At 40.2% G+C, this 25,612-nt stretch overlaps 3 protein-coding genes across 9 annotated transcripts in view; 2 read left to right on the forward strand and 1 right to left on the reverse strand.

Annotated features, from left to right (window-relative positions):
- The window catches only part of JAM2 (junctional adhesion molecule 2), a 72,133-nt gene extending 70,660 nt beyond the window's left edge, over positions 1–1,473 (forward strand). The window contains exon 10 of the mRNA XM_017541895.1: positions 1,374–1,473. Within this exon, the coding sequence (XP_017397384.1) occupies positions 1,374–1,406 (33 nt within the window). The 3' untranslated portion in view covers positions 1,407–1,473. The remainder of the gene's footprint in view (positions 1–1,373) is intronic.
- Positions 1,474–8,209: 6,736 nt separating this feature from the next.
- On the reverse strand, positions 8,210–18,416 carry ATP5PF (ATP synthase peripheral stalk subunit F6). 5 transcript variants are annotated; one of them, XM_017541898.2, is made up of 5 exons: positions 17,617–17,707; positions 17,485–17,488; positions 13,013–13,183; positions 8,933–9,057; positions 8,210–8,387 (listed from the first exon to the last, which is right to left on the reverse strand). In XM_017541898.2, exons 3-5 carry the CDS (start codon positions 13,174–13,176, stop codon positions 8,350–8,352), a joined length of 327 nt encoding a protein of 108 aa, XP_017397387.1. In that variant the 5' UTR covers positions 13,177–13,183; positions 17,485–17,488; positions 17,617–17,707; the 3' UTR covers positions 8,210–8,349. The 5 variants fall into 5 exon arrangements, with proteins under 5 accessions (XP_017397387.1, XP_017397389.1, XP_017397390.1 ...); XM_017541900.1 differs by lacking the exons at positions 17,485–17,488; positions 17,617–17,707 and adding an exon at positions 17,738–18,416; XM_017541901.2 differs by lacking the exons at positions 17,485–17,488; positions 17,617–17,707 and adding an exon at positions 18,235–18,396.
- GABPA (GA binding protein transcription factor subunit alpha) overlaps positions 17,690–25,612 on the forward strand; it is a 36,091-nt gene continuing 28,168 nt past the window's right edge. Inside the window, exons 1-2 of one of the 3 annotated variants that reach the window (XM_017541892.2) lie at positions 17,690–17,819; positions 24,447–24,549. In XM_017541892.2, coding sequence (XP_017397381.1) covers positions 24,473–24,549 — 77 coding nt within the window. In that variant the 5' untranslated portion in view covers positions 17,690–17,819; positions 24,447–24,472. Of the gene's footprint in view, positions 18,327–22,231; positions 22,311–24,446; positions 24,550–25,612 lie in introns of those variants that run through there. The other 2 variants (XM_017541891.2, XM_017541894.2) reach the window with 2 other exon arrangements.

Here is a 25,612-nt window from a genome sequence, read left to right on the forward strand (position 1 = left end):
TTAAGACGGGGTTTCACCATGTTGGTCAGGCTGGTCTTGAACTCCTGACCTCAGGTGATCCACCCGCCTTGGCCTCCAAAGTGCTTGGATTACAGGCGTGAGCCACCACGCCCGGCCAAGGCCCCACCTCTTAATATTACTGCATTAGGGATTAGGTTTCAACATGCGAATTCTGGGGAACACAAACACTCAGACCAGAACACAGACTATCCTCTGTTATAACTGAAAGGAACATTTCAGAAGTGTTTGAAAAGACATAGTAATTAACCAACTCAGAGGGTTTAAGGAACATCATTTAGACGTTTGGACCCTTTGTAAACATTACATTGACACAGTAAATACCATCGTTGCTCAGATTTTGTATGAGCATTGGAAGGATATTCAGCCTTCTGGATGATTTTCTCAGGAATATAATGGGTTGGGCTGGGGGGAGTTCCTATGGTTTTAGAGGCCTAAGTCATTTCTTGAGAAACAAAGGATGGGTTCTCAGAAACACCTTACTCATCTACGGCAGGAATTCTCTCAGATTTCCTCTCAGTAGTCTGGGATGGTAGGGCAGGGAGCCTGGACATCAGTATTTTAAATGCTTAAGTGATTTTAATGGGTAGTAGTGTTTAACACTCACCCACTTTAAAAATTTGATTTTTAAAAATTACCTGTTTCAGAAACTACTACAAAAGCCACCTTATTTCATGGTTTACTACACTGAAAGCATACTGACATTTAATTAGGGGACAAGAAACTTCGTTCCTACAATTTTTATTCCTACAATGTATGGAATGTCTTTGTTCCTTAAATTTAGGGAAAGTAATCTTAGAGCGTGGAACTGAATACTCCCATCCCTCCAAACAGTATAAAGCACCTTGAGGCTAAACTGAATGAACAAAAGCCATTCATTTTTTTCTTTGCCTTCCTCTCAGTTGCCCTTATCAGCTAAGAGCTAGAGTCCCCTTCAGTTCTCTTGTGCCCTACCACAGGGTCTCATCCTCAGCACTACTGACATTTTGGGCCACAACATTCTTTGGTGTAAGGTGCTGTTCTATACATCATAGGCATCCTATGATGCCTGGCCTCCGACACTGGATTCCTGGAGCAACAGAACAGGCCTGGCCTCCAACACTAGATGCCGGGAGCATCCTCCTAACAGGATTTCTCTGGCTCTACCTTCCAGTCTTACCTCTTTACTCTCTGAGCCAAGCTTCAGAGTACCTTGTCTGCTAGGAGTTAGTTCATTAGTTCATAAAACAGGTTTAATTAAACATATACTGGTTTGTACCTATAAAATTTTTATAACATAGCTTTATATTCATAAGATTATGTTTCTTTAAATGTGAATCAATATATTTATACTTCGTTTTTCTTTCTTTTCCTAGGATTTCAAGCACACAAAATCCTTTATAATTTAGACTCCACTTTTGAGATACACCAAAACCATGATTGTTACACAAGTTATTAAACTATTATAAAACTCTGCTTTGTCTGACATTTGCAAAGATGTACATGAGGAAGTGAAACTGGTATTTCATTATAATTTCTATGACTACTAACTCACCTGAACTTGTTAAACAAATAGTTCTGTCCACTTCTAATAGTCCACACCGCATCTTGTATCTGGACTAAGCTAAAAGAATCAAAATACTTCATAATATTCTGGGCTTTGGGTAATGTTAACCATGTCCTAACTTCTAGAGAATGCCACTAAAATATAACATACTGATGGTGAAGTTAATCCACAGATCATGAAAATATAAATCAGACTCTGCAGGAGAGTCTGATGTAGGGGGTCTAATAAATCTCCGACAGATGCAAAAGGAACCTCTGGTCTCATTGCTGCCAGAATCCTCTTCTCTCCCCCAACATCATTTTTATTTAGTATCATCATTATTCCGATGCTCATTCATCACGAACATGTCCACAGACAGGAGGAAGTGGAATAGGTCTTAGGCCAAGGATTCGCACTTTGTGTTTACTTTCATTTCTGAGAACTAAAAGCAAATTCAAAAGAAATCTCAAATGGCTGGAGCTCACAGGTATGCACCATAGGATTGGCCTGGTGTGTGTCACTGAATTGTTCATTAATTCTGATGGTCAAACACAAACCCAAGTGGCTTATTTCACCCCAGTGCTGCTTGCCACTGCTTCCTTCTCCTAAGATTCCTTTGATCAGTGACCCTGGCATCAGAACTCTCCACTGGAGCCTACACTAGTTTGGAAATACCTTTCCCTGCATGAGTGGTGACTTCACATCTTTGTGTCTCTAAAAATTGTGCAGTGAAATTCCGGGCCGTCCCTTGCTCAGGGGTTGCCAATTCTGCTTTTGGACAAGGAGGGATGTGGAGGGAAGAAATGATTGTCTACAAGGAAAATGACATGAAAAAGCTCAGTGACTCCCTGCATCTGGCACCCATCTTGATACATAGTGGGCACACGAGAAATGGCTCAAATGAAAAGTGGGGCTAATGGTGGTTTCTCAACTGCTTAACCACAGAAGCCTCCAGCTACTATTTCAATGTAAAAACTCCAATGATCCATTTATCAGAGCAATTAGGCTGCGTTAAAAATACTGAATTGATACTGAAAACAAAATATGGCCAAGGCATGTCCTGTTCTTCTGAGCAAATCTGGATAAAAACATCACTTGCTACCTTTGACAACTGTGAACATGGTTAACCTTCTTTCAAAAGAGTTCACTCTCTCTACCCAATCGGCAAAGCAAATCCCCAGGATTCACCCAACAAATGGATTCAGCATCTAACAAACGGATTAGGCACTGAATGCCTAGCATGTGCCTGGACACCAGGCCACTGGGAAGATGTCTGTGACTCTGATGCCCTTTGACTTGTCTGTGACATTCTATGTCTCTCACCAGATCCCTTCCTGGAGGTTGGGCTTTTGTAACATGGCTCTGCCCCCAGAATCAAATTTTCACAAGTCAGGGAATGGCAAACATTTTCTGCACAGAGACAGAAAGTAGATATTTTAAGTCATAAGGTCCCTGTTAACAACTACTTGACTCTGCCATTGTAGCACAAAGGCAGCCATAGACAAAATAAGCAAATGGTCATATGTCTGTGTTCCAATAAAACTTTATTTTCAAAAACAGCAGGCACAGACAAGATTTGGCCCACAAGCATAGATTCACAACGCGTCGTGATGAAGGACAGAAAAAAAACACCTGTCTACAAGCTTTTGTAAGAAATCAGGCTAAATGGTACCTACATTTTAGTTGGAAGATTTTCTTTGGTTTGAGGAATCCTTTCCTCTTTCATTGGCATGCCAAGAGGATAGACGACTCTGAAAGACACCTCTTCAGACACACCTGTCATCACACAAGATCAACTTCCGGTTTAAATGACACAAATCCATATTGTGGGGGAAAAATATGTAGTGCCTTAGCTTCACTAACAGCTGAAAAACTTATTTTTAAGACCTCAAAGGCTAGAGGATTCATTGTATGCAGTGTGAACATCTAACACTCTCTTTGTGTCAAATATATACTGTAATAGCTAGGTTAAAAAGTTCTGTATAAAGAATGCATTCTCCCACACAAAGGGCACAGTATTGAGCACTAATTTCCTAATTATTAAAAGTATATATATCTATATCTCTCTATATATATATCTGTGGGTCACTGGTGTCCAGACTTGTATTTCCATTTGCGTTTACTTGAGAAACTTGAATCCTAACAATTGGTAAAATCCCATTGTAATTCCGAAAGCATTTTGACTTTTATTTTCCTGCAGTGAATTGCGTTGTGTAAGATTAGGGCTTTAGAATCTTTATTAGCAAGCTTTGTTTTGTTTACATTATTATTGTTGCTATTGTAACTAGATTTAATTTCTTTTTAGTTGGGGGTTTGACCTAAATAAATCTGGACTGATTGATTGTTTTTCAATACAACTTTGCAAAGAGCTTCCTTCGTCCACAGGTGGCTTTGTTTGATTAAAGTCTACCCTGATAAAAACAGCTGAACTTGTTAAACTTTTTAGCCCCATATAACAGTGCAGGAAAGAGTCATCCAACGATTGTTGTTCAAAAAACCCAGGAAACTACATCCTCTTCTTACCTTCTGTAGCTACAAGGCTAGCGCTCATTACTTGCTTAAAATTAGAATCTCATCATCTCTGTTTGGATGGCTGCCAACTTCCCAAATGCTGAGCAAAATGCTCTGAAAATAAAAAGGAAAACCTATTTATTGAACACTTTATATATGTCAGCGGTGGGGATGGATGGGGATGAGGATGAGGATGTATAAAATCTCATTCGTCTCAACAATGCTATAAAGTGGGTAAGGTCATCAATTTGCAGATGAGGCAACAGACTGAGTTAATGACTTGCCTAGTTCACGATCTGAGAAGTGAGGAATCAGGATCTGTGGGGACCCAGATCGATCAGTCTGATCCAGGATGTTTCATTCACCATGTTTTTCTCTACCCCTAGAATTACTTCCTTTTAAATTCCCTGTTACTGTTGTTGAGATGGAGTTTTGCTCTGTCACCGAGGTTGGAGTGCAGTGGCGCGATCACAGCTCACTGCAGCTTCGACTTCCCAGGCTGAAGTGATTCCCCCAGCTCCGCCTCCCTAAAAAAGAAGTGGAACCACAGGTGTGTGCCACCATGCCCGGCTAATTGTTACTTTATTATATTTTATTTCTGTAGAGCGGTATCTTGCTGTGTTGCCAGGCTAGTCTCAAACTCCTGGGCTCAAACACTCTTCCCTCTTCAGCCTCGGAAACATGCTGGGCATGAGCCCAATCCTTTTAAATACTTGTGTTCTGCTGTCACATGTTCCCTTCATCCTCAGTTATCTCTGGCGGCTCCATGGCCTTCCTAGTCTCACAGCCAGGCAAAATACCTTTTGTCATGCCTTCCCCCCAACCCGGTCTAAATATCACTTTGGACCATTTCATTATCGTCCACTCTCCTCTCATTCTCCAAAGATGCCCAATCTCTAATATTATTTTGGAAAATATTGAGGCTAACAAGGACGAATGCATTTAAATCCTATGACTACCACCGCCCCTTCCTATCTCTAAAGCTCTCCATCTTTAACCTCTCATTTATTCATTGACTACATCATTCATTGTCTTGATTCTTTAATCACTACTTTTATCCTTTTATCTCAGGCTTTACTACTATCTCAACTTTTGTCTCCTGGGAACTTCCACCCTCAAGTACCTCTTAGTTAGTTTCGAACTCTCCAGTTCCAAAGGCTCCTTTCCCCTTCAAATCTCTTCTTCCCCCCATCCCATCTGTCAGTTGGCCCCATTTCTCTCGAACAATGTCAACTCCCTTCTCCCTTCCCCTGGCTAACAGGTTTTCTCTCTTCCTTTACCTAGTCTATCACAACATCTAAATTCCTCAGCCTGGAATTCAAGGTTTCCCACAAACATATCCCATCATATTGTCATAGCCTACCTGTTCAGCTACATCTTCTACTAATTTCTTTGGTTGCCTTATGCACCCATCAAACTGATCCATGGTCATTTTATCTTAACCCATTTCCCCTTCTCTTCTCTACATAGACTTAACAATACCCCATCCGCCTGGAATGCTAATTCTCCTAACCACAAGACTTGTATTCTATTTACCCTTTAAGAAACAGGTCAAATTCTATCCCGTCTAGGATAGCCTTCTCTCATTTCCCCTGCTGGAAAAGGTTTCTTCTCTGCACTTACATAACCCTTGATTTACTTACTGGTTTCTATCTCATAACAGGGATGAATATATCTGACACTCTTACCAATCTGGAAGCATTTTCAGGAAAAAACCATGTTTTACACAACTTTATAAACCCCAAAGAATTTAACAGCATCTAACATGTAGTTGGTATTTAGTAAGTGATTAATTTTTAAAAACTGAAAGAACACTTGCCAAAGAGCAAATTTAGTAATTATAAAATGTCCCCATAAATTTAGTTAGAATATTAATAAACAATTATATTATGAAATATGTAATATGTTATCTAATATGTGAAGTCACAAAATTGTTCCATGAATGAAGGCTGGATGGAAACTATTTTTCTCATACCATAGTCTTTTAGCAATTAGACATGAACTTCCACGCAGTTCTTAGGAAGTTCTTCAAATATTTTTCCAACTTTCAAATTTTAAAGTTTAATTTTCCATCTTTTGTTTTTGGAACACTTTAGTGTTAACTGGTTAAGAAATTCAAGGTAAACTAAAAGCTTTCAGTATTTGTTTACCTTTCAATATATGCTAAGTGTTTACTTGACCAGGTATGAAAAAATGTACTAATTAAGACAAACTCGAGTGTAAAATGTCTTTTTACTTTCTATCAAGAAAATGCTCTCAAAACAAGTGAATAGTGTGTGTCAACAAAGGACCTGTTTAACTTGAGATCGAAGACAGGCTGTTTCAAAGCTCCATTTCACAATCTCTTTAAACTTTAAGTGTGCTATTTATAAAACTTCTTAAAGATGGTATAAAAATAGAGATTTATCAAGAGAGCTATAGTTGGATTCCTAAAGTTGCTTACGCTTTTTTTTTTTTGAGATGGTATCTCACTCTGTCACCCAGGCTAGAGTGTAGTGGCACGATCTCAGCTCACTGCAACCTCCTGGGTTCATGTGATTCTCATGCTTCAGCCTCCTGAGTAGCTGGGATTACAGGTGCTGGCCAACATTCCTGGCTAATTTTTGTATTTTTAGTAGAGAAGGGGTTTTACCATGTTGGCCTGCCTAGTCTTAAACTCCTGACCTCAGTGATCCACCTACCTCAGCCTCCCAAAGTGCTGGGATTACAGGTGTGAGCCACTGTGCCCAGCCAACTTCTTAATTTTTCATTCTCAAAATTTCTTTCCAAATATTTACTACTGAATTTAACTGTTGAAGTTACTGTAGGTTAAGAAACATTTTTTTCTAAATTTTACGACAACATATACCAAAGAGAATGAATAAAATTTTATAAAGATGATACATTCATGTAACAGGATGTTAAATGGGACTTTCTCTGTTGCCCAAAGACTAAAAACAAGTATCCCACTTTCTAGGGAAAATGAAGGCTAGACACAGTGGCTCACAGCTGTAATCCAAGCACTTTGGGAGGTTGAGATGGGAGGATCATTTGAATCTAGAAGTTCAAGAACAGCGTGGACAACACAGTGAGACTATCTCTACAAAACCTGTAGATCTTTCAAAAAGGTATTCCCTAGCAGGTTCTGCCTTCAGCTACAGCATGCCATAATAAAAATTTATTCCCTTTGGGCCGGGCGCAGTGGCTCACGCCTATAATCCCAGCACTTTGAGGGGCTGAGGCAGGCGGATCACCTGAGGTCAGTCAGGAGTTTCAAGACCAGCCTGGCCAACATGGTGAAAACCCATCTCTACTAAGAATACAAAAAATTGGCCAGGCATGGTGTCCACCTGTAGTTCCAGCTACTCGGGAGGCTGAGGCAGAAGAACTGTTTGAATCTGGGAGGCAGAGGTTAGAGTGAGGCGAGATCGTGCCACTGCACTCCAGCCTGGGCGATGAGAGCAAAACTCTGTCTCGAAAAAAAAAACCTATTCCCTTCAAGTGAGCTAAATCTCATAAAGAATGCTGTTCACTTCACACATTTAAAGAAAATCTTAAAGATTTATTAAAGACCCATATTTATTAACAAGTATCAGAGATATTGTCAAATATTAAAAAGACATGGCTGTTTTTCCTTTAAATTTTACTTTTTTGTGAGCCTGTTCAATTTTGACCTTTTTAAAAAAATTTGTTTTTAAATAACTTCCTTGAGAGCCAGTTATAGTTACTAAAATTTTTACCATGTCTGATATGCCAGTTATCCATATGCTATCTGCTGGAACTCTCACTAGGACAAAACACCACCATATAGTTTACTCTTTTAATTTATAGAACCCCATTCTTTCCTACCTTTCCCTCATCAATCTGAACAGAACTGTAACAGACTCTATGATCTGCAAGCAAAGAAGAGGGACCTGGGTTACTGGGAGAAAATCATTTAACATTTGAGGAGAGCAAAGTTACAACACAACAGACATTCCAGGACATATAAAAAATTACACTCAGGTTTCTGAGAAAGCTATGACAAAGAATTTATAGACCATTTCTTGATGTTCTAAAAGAAGGGTAACACCCCTCCACAACAAGCAGGGTTACGGGCAAGGTCTCCAACTGCTTTACTACACCAGGATCTAAAAACAACCCTAACACACAGAACTCAATACATCAAGAACGCACTCAACATCACCAAACAATTTATTTGGACTCAGAATTAAAAGGATATTTGACAGTCATGAAATGTATGTTTATTCTGAAACTTCTAACTAGTTGTATAACTAACCCATGACAAATTACCAGATTAATTTTACTTTACTTCTTCAGGCCGGGGGTTTATCAAAGACTTCAAATTTGGGATCTAAGAGGGAAAAAAAAAAAGGTTCAAGCTTAGCCATACTGGAATAAAATGGATTATGTAGAATGCTCAAGATTTAATTCATCAATCTTCTGATTTTTTTTAGTGAATATCTACTGTTTGTAAACATTTACATAGAAATATAGCTAAACATTTATGCAACACTTTCTATGAGCCATGCATTCCATTAATTGACTTTGCATATATTATGTCATTTAACTACATGTGCAGAAGATACTATAATTCTCCCCAAATATCAGATGAGAAATAGGCACCAGTTACTCAAGGTTACACAGTTGAAGAGTGACTGACAGGATTCAAGATCAGGCAGTTTGATTTCAAATCCCCACCATTTAATCACTATGTTATGTGATCTCCTATACTGCTCCTATTCTAATGGCAAACATTTAGCTGGCAGCTCAGGGACAGGTCATAGTCCTAATAAATTCACATTTAACACTGTCATTCAATTCTCTAAAAATCCAAGTAAGTGTAAATATTCTTCACTTATCCTCCACAAGAATGAATCTGTGATTTACAAGACTTACCTTCAAATTTGAAGGTGGGAAAGGTATTCATGTCTCCTTTACCAAACATTTGCTTGAGCTTAGAAACCTCCCTCTCTAGATCTTGCTGATACTCTGGACCAGTATCAACAGGTCCTCCAGCTGTCCTGTTAAATAAATGAGCAAATAAAAATTAATGCTATACACTAGCTTACAAAAACAAAATTACTCTTCACCATCACTTTCAATAGACCTTTTTTAAGCATTCATGTAATCGAAAAAAAGACTTCACAAAGAAGTATTTCCACTTCAATGTCAATTCCAATTCAAACTATTTTATTACAATGAGGTTTCACATAAATGAGCTAACCTCAAACAAATCTCTAACATTCAAGGTTTCTTAGTATCACAAACACTAAGTCAGATTTCTCAGGGTCTAAGTTGTGATTAAGGTGTATGGTCTACGGGCTCTGGAGTCAAAGACTAATTCCATCTGAGTGTAAGCTCAACTATTCAGCAACTGTGTAAACCTGAGCGAGGCACAGAGCACTCTAAATTTTAGTTTCTTCAACTAAAAATGAAGGTCCTACCAAACAAGGGTGTTAAATGCACACGTACCTCTAAGCACAGTGTCTGGGACACAGTGAGTGCTCAATTATTATTTACTAATATTGTCTGCTTTAAGTCAGCCACCACTAAATGGCTTTTAAAGACCTTAGTAACTTGAATTCTCTATAACAGGGGTCCTATTAAAGAAGCAAATTATTTCCTACCCTCAGAGATTTTGCAATTTAGAAGAAAAAAATTACATGTTCACAAACATTTATGCTGTAAAGGAGTGATATGATGAGCTTCAAAGATATGGTTTACCAAAAAGCTATTCAAGTTGAGGAGAGATCACTTTTGCTAAGCTAGTAAGGGAAATTTTCATTTTAAAAAGGTAGCGTTTGAGAAATACCAGACATTTGGGGCCACAGTTTATTTTGAGACCTTCTAAGACAGAAACAGCAAAGACGTGGAGGTGGTAAAGGACTGGCTAAATGTGAGGAATGCTAAGGAGTCTAGATGGAAAAACTGGCAGAACCCAGAGCATGGGAGGCCTGGAATGTTAAGCCTGGGAGTTTCTATTTTATTTGCTAAGTAATAAAATGGCATATTTAGACTTGTGCATTTTGGGAAAATAAATATAGCATCATGGACCAGCAGGGTCAATTGGGTCTAATTAATTCTTTGAAGAAATTCTTCTGTTTTTATCATAAATATTACTGCCTACCTAGCAATAAACAATATTCTAAACGTAAAATTGTACACGTGAAAATTCCTTCAAGGGTAGTAACATTTTCACACATGCCTATGATCAAAGTGTAGAGTCTTATGTAAGTTAAAGAACTTGCACAAAAAATACATAGGTGGCTCCAATGTAAGAACTTGTTAACAATGTTTCTTGTTAGAGACCCAATTTTCTTTTAGATTAGCACTGTCCAATAGAACATTGTGTCAAGTTAGAAATGCTGTCTGTGCTGTCCATATGGTAGCCACTAGCCATATCTGGTGGCTATTGAGCACTACAAATATAGCTAACATGAATGAGAACTGAATTTATACATATACTTAATTGTAACTAATTAGAATTTGAATAGTCTCATGGATAATGGCACCCAAAATGAACAGTGTGGTTTGAAACAGATTTTTCAACTAGATACTCTAATACTGGTTACTAATGGATGACAGCTATTTTAACTTTAATATGCACTTTTGTGATAAAAAGAGGCCAGAAATCATCTACCTCCTCAACTGAATGTTAAGTCTTGCTGCTTATCTTGTTTATTACTATATCCTTAGGCTCTCACATGGTGACTGGTACAAAGAAGTCACTCAGAAAACACTTGTTCATTTCACTAGCAAATACTGGGCATGCTAATGTATTGAATCATTAAAGTTTTATAATATCCTATGAAATGGGTTAAGTACTATCATCATCCCAATTTTACATATAAGGAAACTGTCCTACAGAAGTTAAACCCGCCCAAGGTCACAGGGCTAATTAGTGGCAATGCTGGATGCCAGCCCAGGGTCTATCCTCAGAACTCTCTGTATGTGTTTGCACAAATGAATGAATGACCCACAAACAAGACTCCTTAGATTTAGGGTACACCTAAGAATTAACTTCTTACTAGAAAGGCTTTTTAAGGATAGTTAAAATGCAAACAGTGTCAATATTATGATGTAACATCACATTTGGACAGAAGACACTCAAAATTCCCTGACGAGTCCTGCACATCTGATTACTTAACAGTATGATTTCTGGCAAATTCTAACTTTCAGCCCTGGTTTTCTCATATATAAAATTAGGGTAACATCTATAGGGTTGCTGTTAGTTTCATTACCATGTCTATAAAACACATAGTAACTTACTACATTTTAATTCCTTCACTATCTCTCCTCCTCAGTTTTAGCAATGGTGACACCTTTGTTAGTTACCTCGCCTCAAAAGTCAGTTTTCTTCTACTGTTCCCTCGCTTCTTCCTCTCCAGGAGCTCACCAAGACCAGTTATCAGTGTTTCAATGTCTCGACTCTGTCACTTTTACACCTTTTACATTACCACTGCTATAAAGTCAAGGTTCTCATCAACTAATGCTTAGGTTACATATTGCTAACATATCTTTGTTCTCTTCTCATTTCAATTCTTCTAATACCCTGGTTAAAATTATCCTCCTAATTCAGAGTAATCTTCTTCCATCCCCACAGTCATGTTCAAAAAGCTTTAATTTCTCACAAATGCCTACCACATATCTTAATTGTCCAGTCCACAATCAAGGCCTTCCATAATTCCTCATTCTAACCCCATACCATCCTTACACTCTTCATATACCCTATACTCCAGGGAAACTGAATTATATCATTCACCAAATATATTTTGTGCTTTCTAGTTTTCATGCCTTAGTTCACACCATTCTTTCCTCCTAAAAGATACTCTCTTCCTACTCTCATTTATCTGTCCAACCTTCATACACTGTTAGAATCTAGAGTAAACCCCTGGATATATACGTCTACTGAAGGCCTACGGGCTTGAGAACATTTCATGCTACAAGCAAAATCATGTGAGTAAACTCTTCACGTTTTTCTCTTTAAACTTAGAAGATGATCCACAGTTGTCCACGAGATTCTCAAGAGGGATGAACACCCAAACACTGCCTTCCAAGAAGCCTTCTAAAATACCTCTAGCTGGAACGAGTATTCTTTCCTATTAACTTCCCAAGCACTAAACGTTTCCCTATCTTAGCACCTAACTCATTTTACTTTATATTGTATTTATTTGCTTACAAGCTTTATGCTCTTACGAGACTTTAAGAATATTGTGGAAATGCCCTGTGGCCCACCACAGTTAATAGTAAAATGCTTTACACACAGTAGGCAACTAAATGAAAGAAAATGGAACTATGAATTGATGCACATCACTCTTAGTAAGATTTGGCCTTTGGACTTGAGGACGGCTAAGGTAGTCATTCATCTCCAAAATTATGTGGTTCTACAACTGTTTTTCTTGGACTTACATGTACATTACACCATTTCAGAGTCTTTTGACCTTTAATGTGTATTCTCAGAAATCTATAACTATGGAAATAACCTTTAAAAAAAAAAAAAAAAAGAGCTGTGTTTATACATTTCCCCCAAATTACGATATCACAGAAAGGCCACTAAATTAAGGGCTAAATATACTTTGATAATACGTTTTTCTTCAATTCGTTTTATGATCTTAGGCTAACCAGTATCTAAGAGATGTATTTTTAAAAAACTTGGCTGCTAAATGATTTACAAGACTCTATGTATTTGTATGAATTGACTTAGTTTATAATATATGACATTACGGTAAGGATATATTTTAAATGGCAACAGATTCAGATTTGCCCTTGTAACTCATAAAGAAGATACAGTTTACAACTTGAAAAAAATAAAGATCTTTATCTTCTTTTCTGAGGACACCAAGTGAACTTCTCTGTGTCAGAGAGGAGCTCAGTGAAGGTCTGACACTTTCAAATACCAAGTAATTTTTTATTACCATCTTGAAACTTACATAGTTTGAATATTTATATTTATACTGTAGCTGTTTATTCACTTACTGTCGCTTAGATTTGTATTCTCTTATCTTGTCCACAAAGAGTTTCTGTATAGGATCAAGTTCCTTATTAAATGCCACTGCTGTAACACCAATGTTCCTCCGCAAATGGACCGAGACTGCTGACTGAATGACAGAGGAGAACCTGAAGAGTCTCTGAAGAATCATGCTGATTCTATGTTACTGAAAACAAGCATCAGAAATGTTAATATACTTACTATAAATCACCTCTACATATATCACGAGAATCTAATTCTACTAATTGTTACAGAATTAAATCACATTAGATCTCAGTCTATACCTGACCACAGTTCCCTTCTCCTCCTTATTTCCCACTGCAAGTTTTTTAAGTCTTAACCAAAAGGCCTTGGGATCTAGGAACTGAGTTAGAAACTTAGGCCCGAAGCTTCATCAGGGTTAGGGCAGAAAGCACAAAATATAAGGTGAGGTATGTCTTCTCCCTTGAACTTAGTCTTGAATCACAGAAAACAGTACAGGTAGACTGTTAGAACACTGTCCTTTCCCAACAGGAAAAGCACACTGTCCCCCTAACTAATGTACCAGGTTTCCCATGCCTCAGGCAGGCATGATGACCTGAAAGTGTGTATTTCACAGGCCCACAGAGAGAGAAACTGCTCTGCCTGTTACAACAGGATTCCAGCCTTTTAAGAATACTGTGACAACTAAATCCAAGTCCAGAAGAACCAGGAAAGAAAAACAGCAACCAGTCCAAATAACCTGTGCATGACGGGGGGAAGATCCGGCAGTTCAGCTTTATCAGTGAAATAAATTAGTGAAGGAGATGGAAGTCTAAATTTTAAAAATAAGGACTTAAAGACTTCTAAGTCCCTAGACTTCATTAAGTTAAAATATGTTCTTTTCTAACTAAAAAATTTCAGTAAAGGACAATCCCTGTTGAGATTTACTTTAGCGATTTAAAGATCAAACACAAAAAACATTCCAAATTACATAGGTGCAAACAGGAATTCCAGAAGAAAAGGAATAAAGAGGGCCGGACGCGGCGGCTCATGCACAATCCCAGCACTTTGGGAGGCCAAGGCAGGTGGATCACTTGAGGTCAGAGGTTTGAGACCCGTTTGGCCAACATGGTGAAACCCTGTCTCTACTAAAAATACAAAAATGAATCGGGCATGGTAGGGCATGCATGTAATCGCAGCTACTTGGGAGGCTGAGGCAGGATAATTGCTTGACCCAGGAAGTGGAGGTTGCAGTAAGCCCAGATCACGCCACTGCACTCCAGCCTGGATGACAGAGCAAGACTCCATCTCAACAACAACAACAAAAAAAACGAAAAGGAATAAAGAGACCATAAAAAATTAGAAGAATGTATTTTTCTCAGATTAACGCCAAGTCCATAAACTGATAGGACTTGACAAAAGGCACCACAGTCTGGTAAAAAATTTTTTTTGAGACATGGTCTCACTCGGTTGCCCGGGCTGAACACAGTTGCCCAGACTTGGCCTCTTGACTCAAGCAATCCTTTCACCTTAGCCCCTTAAGTAGATTGGGAGCACAGCTGTGCGCCATCACACCAGGCTAATTTTTACTTTTATTTTTTTGTAAAGACAATGTCTTGCCATATTGCCCTGGCTGGTAAAATTTCTAAATATTTTAAGTGAAAACATGATATGCTAACATACTTCCCACGCTCTCCCCAATACAATACTAGTCTTCATCATATTGACACTGGACTTCTACTAAGTTATAATAGAACTAGTGGAAGTATACAAACTATGTTATTGGGCCTAAAGTAATACAGAAATTAGAAATAAGCATTTAGAGGCCAGACGTGGTGGCTCATGCCTATAATCCCAGCACTCTGGGAGGCCGAGATGGGCGAATCAGTGGGGCCAGGAGTTCGAGATCAGCCTGGTCAACATGGTGAAACCCCGTCTCTACTAAAAAAAAAAAAAACTAGCCAAAGCATGGTGGTGCACATCTGTTATTCCCAGCTACTCGGGAGGCTGAGGCAGGGGAATCACTTGAACCTGGGAGATGGAGGTTGCAGTGAGCAGGGATCATACCACTGCACTCCAGCCTGGCCTACAGAGTGAGACCCTCTCTCAAAAAACAACAACAACAACGAAAATTAGAAATAAGCATTTAGAAACTTATTTATAACAATTCAAGAGATAATTTGTTTGCTGAATTTAAAAATAAAACAATTAGAGCTTACGAGCCAGGTGTGGTGGCTCATGCCTGTAATCCCAGTACTGTGGGAAGCCCAGGAGGGAGGATTGTTTGAACTCAGGAGTTCAAGACCGGCCTGGGAAACATGGAGAGAACTTATCCTTAAAAAATGAGAGCTTGTATTTTAAGCGACTTCATTTTTTTGAAATTTCATTTCTTTTGTAATTCGTTTTTACTGTATTCAAGAGTGTCCACAAGAGTGGGTGGTGGGAATGGCCCTTTACTACTGAGGGTTTGAGAAGCATTAGCTAAGAAACTATAAAGTAGCACAATAGTTCTCAAAATAGGGTTGGGGGTAGGGAAGGAGTTGAGATGTTTCTCTCCAAGGAGACATCTGGCAATGTCTTTAGACATTTTTGGTTTTCTCACCAAGCTGAGTGCTACTTACTGGCCTATAATGCATATGAAGCCAGGAATGCTGCCAAACACTGTATAATGACAACAATAACAACAGCCCTCCCAACCCCCAAGAATTGTCTGATCCAAATGTCAGTAATGCCAAGGTTGACAAACTCTGGAATGGCGTGTAAAAATTATCAAAAGAAATCCTACAATGAGCCAGGCACAGTGGCTCATTCCTGGAATCCCAGCACTTTGCAAGGCCAAGGCAGGAGGATCACTTGAGCCCAGGAATTCAAGACCAGCCTGGGCAACATAGTGTGACCCCATCTCTAAAAAACAAACAAAAATATTAGCCAGGTATGGTGGTGGGTGCCTGTAGTCCCAGGTACTTGGGAGCCCGAGGCAGCAGGATCACTTGAGCTTGGGAGGTAGAGGCTCCAGTGAGCTGTGACTGCAGCACTGCATTCCAGCCTGGGTTACAGGGTGAAACCCTGAGGGAAGGGAAAGGGGAAGGGGTCCTACAATCAACACAATCAACAAAATACCCTTCACCTGACAAAATGAAAGCAAACTATTCGAAGAAATTAAAGAACTCATAACATATCACTTTTATACCCCATCAGGGAAAAACACTGGAGAAAAGGCTACAAGCAAACAACAAATGACCTCACAAGGTCATGTGCCACTTATTATCATTCCTATGTTTACACATACAGAAACTTGAGGATTAGAAGTATCTCCTCAAAGTTACACAGCAAAACCTAAAAACGCAAATATGTAAAACAAAAAATTGTGCAATTCAATGTCTACTTTCCCTTCTGGCAAACTAAGGACATGCTTAACATTCCACAATAAGTTCACCCAACAATAAGCTCAACCCTAGATACTTTCCAAAATATATATCCTCTCCTTGTACCCTTATGGGAATACTCTTAAAGAGTTAGAAGGAAGCGTTCTTATCTCTGCTTTACAGATCTATGTCTAAGAAAAGTTAAGCTGCACATATTCATACAGCTAATTTGCTTTAAGTCTGACTGCAGAGATGTTATTCCTGCTACAACATAGGTAAAATCCACTTTCATTGTTTCAATTATCTATCATCTAAGTGCCTATCATTCCCAAATCACATCTCTGATTTTGGTATTATTCCTGAACCCCAAATCTATACACTGTATTCAACAGTTCTCATCTTCCTTGTAAGTCCTACGAACTCATCCAAAAAATTAACACATAATCTCATACCAAAACTTGTTCCTTCTTTAATCCCTTTCATTTTTTTCACTGATTAGTGAATGCATATTGTCCAGTGACACGCAGAAGACAGTCATTACACAAACAGCTGTGGAATACCACCTGCCAGTACCATTGGGTGCCACGAGAGAATATGATAGCGTCTGACATGATCAGAAAGACTGGGGAAGGCAACAGCAAGAAAACACTACAGTCCGAGCAGAGGTCTTGTCGTGGGCGGGAGCAAGGTTGTCCTATTACGGTGATGACTGACAGGCCAAAGGTTAGTAGGTTCGCTGCCTCTTCAGGGCATGTTCTTAAGAACAATCCATAAAGCTGCCTAACGAAGTGTAAGCACCATCACCATCATCGTTTTTAGGTGGGATGCAAACTTTGAAGATTATGACTACTCTTTTCCCTCTTGTGGTGCACATTCTGCCTAAGGAGCTTAGACGGCTATGTGCGCCCGGGGCTGGCAGGCCTAGCCGAAAACCTCTCCCGCGCGCCTGACCTTGGGATGCCCCAGCCAGGATGCGGGCCCGAGACCCCCCAGCCTCCCTGCCTCCCGCGCCGCCCCGATTTGCCCCCAGAGAAAGTATCAGTCTTATTTCTAGGTCTAAGGCAAACTCCAAGGTCTAGAAGCGTAGAGGTCAGCTGTGACCCCAGGCCAGGCCGTGAATGTCCCCAGGACACAGAGCTGCTCTCTCCTTCCAGTAGAGCAAAGGTGAGAGGCAGCCCAGGCCTCGTTAAGAAACCCAGAACTGGAGTCCCAAGAGGCCACGCTGATCTAGCTACCCTCCCAGTCACCTTGCACTCAGTCCCAACTTGCCAAAGCCGCCGCCGCCGCCACCACCACCGTTCTACTTCCGGCCCTGGCTCCGCCCCCACACGCCTACCCGCCATCGCAATGCATTATGGGCCGCCGTTTCAGTCGGTCGACGCTCACCGGACAGGAAGCGTCTCGGAGACAGTCTGTGACCGGACGGCTCTAGGTGAAACAGAAGCCAAACAGGAGGAGGAAGTGGAGGGTAAGTGCTTCCGGGTCCCGTGGCGAAGACTCCGCCATCTTTCCTTCGCCGAATTTGACCCGTTCTCTTTCCCTCCTTGAAACCTTGCTCTGTACGCATGCGCACTTTGTCTAGCCTGTCCCCTAGTTCAAGCTCCCCTCCGAGTCAGCGTCCTGTTCCTTAGGGTTATCGAGGTGTATAATGGTGCAGGGAAAGTGAGACTGTGTAAAACAAAGCGGATTGGGGCGTTGTGCTTCCTTGTGCCTCGTGAGCCTGCGTTGCCTTGGGCGTTTGTTTCGCGTACCCTGCTGGGAGTTGTAGTCCTGGACCTGGAGGTGCCTGGGAGGCGGGAGGGGGGTTGGGGCTTCTCAGCGCCGATTCCGCGGGAAGGGCCCTGGGGCCTCACACTTCTAGTCGCGGGAGCTGAAGGTCTTACCCGGAGAGACGCAGCACGTGGAGCCTGTACCGCTGCCGTTCTCAGCCGGCTCTGGAGCGCGGGCGGGGGCGACAGGGCCGATTCCGGAGCGGGTGAGTGCGGCCGCCGGGGAGGAGGGGAGCGTGGGCCCGCCCGGGCCGGCCTCGTTCCGGGGCCTTTTCGCCCACAGCGGCCCCCCCGCGGCCGCCTCTGTGTTTTGTTTCCGCTGGTCCCCGGCGTTGTGACTCCCATTTCCGTTCGTGGAGACTTGAAGGAGCCGGGTGGGGAGGGGCGGGAGAGGTTGTGCGGGGAGCGAAGGAGAGGGGCGGGGGCGAGGGGCCGGGAGCTTCGGGGGACCGCGCGTCCCCGGTACCCGCGCCGGACGGGTCGCCTGTCACCTCTCCCTCCCTTCCCCGTCCCCTCCTCCCGCCCGCCTGCATTCCGCCGCAGCCTCAGACTGCTCAGCTGGGATGCGGTCCTAACACCCCCGGGATTTTAAGAGCAAGTTGCAGACCCTGTCTCATCGCGGTACTCAGCGATTCCCTCACTTCAAATCCACTCTTTCTAGAACGACACAGTTACACCAAAACCATTTATCAGTCTTTACGGAATCCATCAGGGTTTGTGTTTTGTTTTTAAGCGAGGACGTAAACCAGGGAAATAACAGTGGGTTAACGTAGCTTCCCTACTTTTTAAAGTGTTTTGTGTGCTAGAAGACACGCCGGGTGTGCGTGATTGGATTTAGAGACCCCAGTTTGATCAGGTTAGCGGCCGAGAGGACAGTGCCTAATATTGTGTTCCAAGATGATTAGATATTTAGAAATAAAATTCACTTCATAAGTAGTTTCCACTAATACCAGTAGGTCTTCCTCGTGAGAGGAGCAAAGATTTAGCCGGATTCCCTTGAGCGAATTGCAGAACAAGGCGGTGACAACATTCTTAGGTAGTGTTATCTTAACTTCAGAAGAAACTGCTCAGCTCTTTAGCAACTGCTTAATGGACTAGCCTGTCTCTCAGGGCTCCATCCAGGCTTTCCAAGCTTCTTTATATTTAGACATACACTGACGCTGGGTGGACTTAAGTCAGTTTTACCTGAATTGTGTATACAAGAGCATCTATCATGACGCATGTATAGTAATGAAGTAATTAAATCATGAGCTAGATGTTGGGTTGAAGCAAGTCATCGGACCGAGTACTAAATTAAAACGGTTGACTTTAGCTTTCCCTCAACTCTTTATATGTAAAACTCCAAACCTACAGAAAAATTGGGGGAAAAAAATCATACACTGAACACCCATATACCCTTCACCTGGGGGTCCCAACTGTTAATCTTTCACTATGTGTGCTTTCTCTCTTTAAATTAATAGATGTATATGCTTTGCTTTTTCTTAACTGCTACCTTTATTTTTGAAAATAAAAATGTCTTTTAATTTCCGTCATACGGAAAAGCATTTGATAACTTGGGAAAATGTGCAGTTGATCTCGCAGGTACCCCCACACTCCACTTAGTTTTATAATTACAATATATTGGGAAAAAATAAGCTCTGTAATTAATGCGCTCCAATGAATCCTCAAATAGGTTGACAGTTCTCAAATTTATCTGTAGTTTCATAAGGGAATGTTACACCTATCAGTATTTTAAAAGACACAAGCCGTTCCCAGAATTTTTCATTAAATTCAGCTTTAGTTTGTATCCCATCTTGTGAAACATTCCGAACCCGGTTGGATGGAATCTAGCAGTACCAAAGTGTCAATGAAAGTCTATGAAGTTGTTCTGTGCAATTCTGACGGGGGCAGCCGTTAGATGGAGAGACTGCAAGTAATTTTCTCTCAATTTTCCTAAGTATTGACATACAAACCTAGGGAATTGTTTTCAGAAAAAGATAAGACTTACTGAAAAACTCTCATGAAAGATTTGGACAGTTTCTCAAATCTCTGTTTTGCTTCTCTAGACTAAGCATAGAGAGCCGAGAGAGAAAAAGATCATTTAAGAGACTGGGTAATATTTTTTGAAAGATCATTTAAGAAACTGAGTAATATTTTTTTTCTCCAGAAGGGCATGGGTTTTTGTTTGGTTTGGTTTGGTTTTTTCTCTCTTTGGCACTTTCTAGGGATTGGTCTGTAAATTTTTTGAAAGGTCATTGGATAAATTTAACAACTTATTTTAGTGTTTATATTAGGGGTGCTGTTTTATAATCTTTAAAAAATTGGGAGTGGACCTCCTTATAAATCCTGAAAATAAATGATTTTTTAAGTGCTGTTCTGCTGTAAACCTGATTCTTACTTTTTTCTGTAGACAAGTTTTTTTATATTTTGTGTGGATATTATTTCCTTGTAACCAATACCAAATATGTTTTTTCCATGTTTTCTTTTATTAATATTTGTTTAACATAGACACTTGGATTGGCACCAGCTTCCAGCTGTCACCTACAAAACTGCCCTGAACATGATCAGTCAATCTTATTAACCAATTTGAGAAATTTTCTGGACTGCTTAGTTAAGGATGAAATTGCTGGGTTATAGATATAAGTATGATATTTTTCTCCAGAATATGTACGCCTGTGTATACCCCATCTACAAAGACAAAGGAATCTTTATGTCCCTGCTGACTGCTCTTGTTATTTAACTTTCTAACATTCTGTGTGTTGTCCCCCACCCCCTGCCACACATACGGTATAAAGTGGTAGTTTCTTGTTTTAAATTGCCGTTTTAAATGATTTGAATTTGGACATTTCTTTGTATCCTGCATTATTTTGGTTTCCCTTTATGTGAATATCCTTTTCCTATGCTTTGCCTACTTTTCTAATTTGTCCCTTTTTTGGGTATTAGAAAGATCTTGACAATTCCAAGCCTTCCATTGTCACTTTTGGGTATTAGAAATATCTTCCCATTCTGTAGCCTATCTGTTGAACATAAATCTTGATTTTTGTATAATCACATCCGTCAGTTTTTCTCCTTATGGTTATGTTCTTGGAATTTAAGAAATCCTTTTCTGTCCTGAGACCACAAAAACGTCTCCACCATTTTCTTCCGTTAGTTTTGTAGTTTCGCCCTTTATGTTTAATCTTTTAAGGCATCTGTAGTTCATTTTATATGGTTTGAAATAATTCTTATTAATTTATTCAACACATATTGGTGGAGTGCCCACTGAGGGTAGTACCGTTCAGAGTACTTTGTATATATCTGTGAACACATATTCCTGCGCTGTGAAGCTTATGTTGTCCTTCAAGGTAGATGCCTACTGGTTCACCACCTGTTTTCTTTAGCACTGAGGATGAATTCCACAGTTTTACACGTAGCACCAGTTAAGGAATAGGTTTTATTGGAGAAAGGGAAGGCTTATTAGGCCAGCATTAGCAAGAAAAAAAAAAAAAGAGGTTCTTCATTTTTTCATCATCCCCAAAAGAAGCCTGCTGGAGCTTGCGCAGTCGGCTTGATGGGCATGTGACCAGAGCCCGCGCAGTCTGCTTGATATGCATGTGAACGGAGCCTGCGCAGTCAGCTCGATACGCATGTTTTCATCCCAGTGGACAACGTTACCCTTTCATTGTTTGCCCTTAAAGGACAAGCCTGAGAGCAACCTTAATTATGTGGGAAAAGTTAGACCATTTTGAATCAGGCAGTCTAGATTTGGGTGCCAGCTATTTGTCACAAAACCAGCTACCCCATAGTTGAAGATATTGAGAACTGAGGAGAGTTATAGCGCTTTCTGAAGTGGGAAGTGAGACTTAGTTTCTTAATGCTAGTGTAACAAATTATGCAAATTTAGTGGCTTAAAAACACCACCAGTTTGTTATCTTACAGTTTTGAAAGTCAGAAATGTGAAATAGGTCTCTAGGCTAAAATGAGGTGTTGCCAGTGCTGTTTCTCTAGAGCCTTAGAGGGAGAATCTGTTCCTTGTCTAGCTTTCAGAAGCTACCTGCCTTCCTTAGCTTATAGCTCCTTTCCACCATCTTCAAAGCCAGTTGCAGCTGGCCAGCGAGTCCTCACATTGAATCACCCTGGCTCTCTCTTCCAGTTTCCTCTTCTGCTTTTAAGGACCTTTGTGGTTTCACTGGATCCACCTGGACAATCCAGAATAATCTCTCTGTTTTAAGGTCAGTTGATTGGTAACCTTAGTTCCATCTGCACTGGTAATTCCCCTTTGCTGTATAACTTAATGTAGTCACAGGTTCTGGGTCGTTATTCTGCCTACTACAAAGAGGTAAGGGATTTAGCCAGAGGTTATCTGGGGGAAGTAGGTTCCAGGGGACTGAACAGTGAGAGCAGAGCCACAAGGCAGAAAGATGTGAGGACAAGCAGGGGGGCCGTGTGGGAGAGGGAGTCACATTGAGAGTGGGGTTGGGATGGAGGTAGATCTAGCAGAGCCTCATGGTCTTTGTGAAGTATTTGGATTTTATTGTGACTGGCATATCAAAGGAGTGCTATTAACTAGCTTCAGTTTTTAACTTTTTGGAAACCACAGTGCTAGTGAGGATAGCTTCAATTTTATTTTATTATTTATTTATTTATTTTAAGAGACAGGATCTCACTTTTGCTCGGGAGGGTGTGCAGTGGCACGATCATCATTCACTGCAACCTTGACTCTTGGTCTCAAGTGATCTTCCCACTTCAGCCACCCTAGTAGCTAGGACTGCAGGTGCATACCACCATGCCTGGCTAATTTTAAAAAATGTTTTTATAGGAGACAGGTTCTTTTTATGTTGCCCAGTCTGGTCTTGAACTCCTGGGTTCAAGCAGTCCTCTCTTCTCAGTCTCCCAAAGTGTTGGAATTACAGGCACGAGCCACCATATCTGGCCCTAGCTTCAGTTTTAAAAACAAGCACACTCTAGCTGTTGTACTGACTGAGAATAGACTGTGGGGACAAGAGTGGACACAGGGACCTGTCTTAGGAGACTGTTGCAGTACTCCAGGTAAGGTGGTGGTGGCTGTTGTACTGGTATATGCAATACAGAGCCTATATTCGAACGACCATGGTTCATCCCCATTTGGAATGATACCTATTTAGGTTGATACACCAAAGGTGTGACATGGAGCCACAGGTGGTTTAGCCTCACCCCTGAATAGTGTTTGTATGAGATGGGGCTCAAAATAAGATTGCTCTGTGCAAGGCATTTGAAGGCAGTGTCTGATGCTCAATGAGTAATGGTTATTATTAATGCAAATTAATATTTAAAGTCTTCATTTCGTCAAATCTTGTAAGTGGGAGCGCAACTATGTTGTATATGTCAGAATACCACATTTAGTAGAGCATTCCTTATAAAGGCATGCCTTTTTTAGATGTGATAGTAAACTTAGAAAACGACTCAGAAGGTGCTGTGGACTGAAACTGTGTATGGAGTCCAAACACAAATGCGTTGACCTCCAGTGAGGTTGTTAATAACAGAACCTGGACCCCAACAGTATTAACACCTCAGAAATGACCACAAAGAAATGCCTATGTTTATATAGCTTTTGATGCATTACTTAGCATTTTAAAAATTCTAATGTTTATGTATCAGTGGTTTGAAGCAATAGATAAAAGTTTTACATGGGATAATTAAAAACTGAAGTAGGGGTTTGTTTAAAATAAAACCACATGTGAAAAAAATCATTAAAAATTTTCTACTGTGTAAACAGGGAAATAATGGTCATATCTATAATTTGTTACTTTGTTTGGCTGTTTTCTAACATGTTCTTGCATTATAAGAGACATCATTTACACCAAATCCTAGCTGATTAATTTGCATATCATTCTATCAGTGTACTTTGCAGTAAATTCTGCTACTAAGGTAAAATTTTTAGCTGAATAAACATAGTTCTCCATTTAAGCTTCAGATTGGAATCCGTTACTGAGACTGAGTTGCTTAAATATAGTAACATACCCTCCACTTAATTTTGAAGTAACTTAGTAATTGCGACTGGGCCCAAAAACATCCCAGTAAATCCAGTAGATTGTTTTAATAGAGACAGGATTTTGCTAAGTTACCCAAGCTGGTCTCAAACTCCTGGGCTCAAGCAGTCGGCCAGCCTTGGCTTCCCAAGGTAGGACTTCCAACTTGACTTGACCTCTAAAGTGCTGGCATTAGAGGCATGAACCACCACGCCCAGCCGATTTTCTTCTATAGGTGAAGACTACTTCCCCCTCTTCTACTTGCCCTTTGCCTTTTATTTGAATTGGGTCTCTACTTCTTGTGTGTCATTTCTGTTTACGTAGATAATTTCAAAATATCTTAAAAAGTCACTCTTGCAGGACTGATCTTTTGAAATACTTCAACCATGACTAAAAGAGAAGCAGAGGAGCTGATAGAAATTGAGATTGATGGAACAGAGAAGCCAGAGTGCACAGAAGAAAGGTTGGTGTTTTCTGAATTTACTGTATTTTTCAAAATATCAATATACCTAATTAAAACCAGGAAACAAGTCATAGCTCTTTTGGACTTTTTTTTTTTTTAACTGTTCTCAGCATTTTAGGGGATGATGTATTGCTTTATTTCCTCTGACTTAGTGTGCTTACAGCTAAGAGGAAAGACAGTTTTAAACCAATAGTAATAATAAGGGTAAATGATAATCAAGCGATTGATTTCAATAATTTTCTCCTTTGGGCATTTGATTCTTCGTTGTTTTCCTCAGCACTGGTTGCTTTAATTTCAGAACTAGTTTAATTCAGCCTTAACTAATGTAACATATTTATGAGTAACTGTCGTAAACAACTAATTGACAATATGTGAATAAATAAGATACTAATCTTCCGTTATAAAGGCCACATTGTATTTGAGGAGACATACAGGTATGTGAGTAATTACGTGACCAGTACTAAGCTTCAAGTGTAGTGAAAAATGTTAATTCTTGGAATAATGATGGAATCAGACTTATTTAACAGGAGAACGGTAGTGATGAGTTCAGAATCCAAGGAGAGAATGTGGAGATAAATAGACATTTGGGAATCAACAAGAAAATTGAGAAAAGTAATAGTTAATGGTCCCTATTTTACTATGTAAAGCAGAAGGTGAGATAATAAGCTGAAAGTAAAAGGGATTGAAAAGTAATAGAGAATCTCCCTAGAGTAACAAAGGTTTAGAAACCCCTGCAGTGGAACTGGACAAGATTGTTAAGGTTAAGGAGGATACTGAGTGTTGAGAGTACAGTTGAGATTTAAAACCTTAAATTTTTCATGGAGCTTTTCAACTTGTTTATCCCAGTTTTCCCAGCATAAGAGGGAATGCATGTTTCTGTGGGATTTCATGTATAGATATTTGCATAACAAATTGCTCCAAAATTCAGCAACTAAAAATGCCCATCATTCAGCCAGATGCAGTGGCACGTGCTGGTAATCCCAACACTTCGGGAGGCTGAGGTGGGCAGATCACTTGAGCCCAGGAGTTCAAGACCAGCCTTGGCAACATGGCAAAACTCTAT

This window comes from Cebus imitator, unplaced genomic scaffold, assembly GCF_001604975.1.
Source record: "Cebus imitator isolate Cc_AM_T3 unplaced genomic scaffold, Cebus_imitator-1.0 Scaffold138, whole genome shotgun sequence".
Lineage (NCBI taxonomy): Eukaryota > Metazoa > Chordata > Mammalia > Primates > Cebidae > Cebus > Cebus imitator.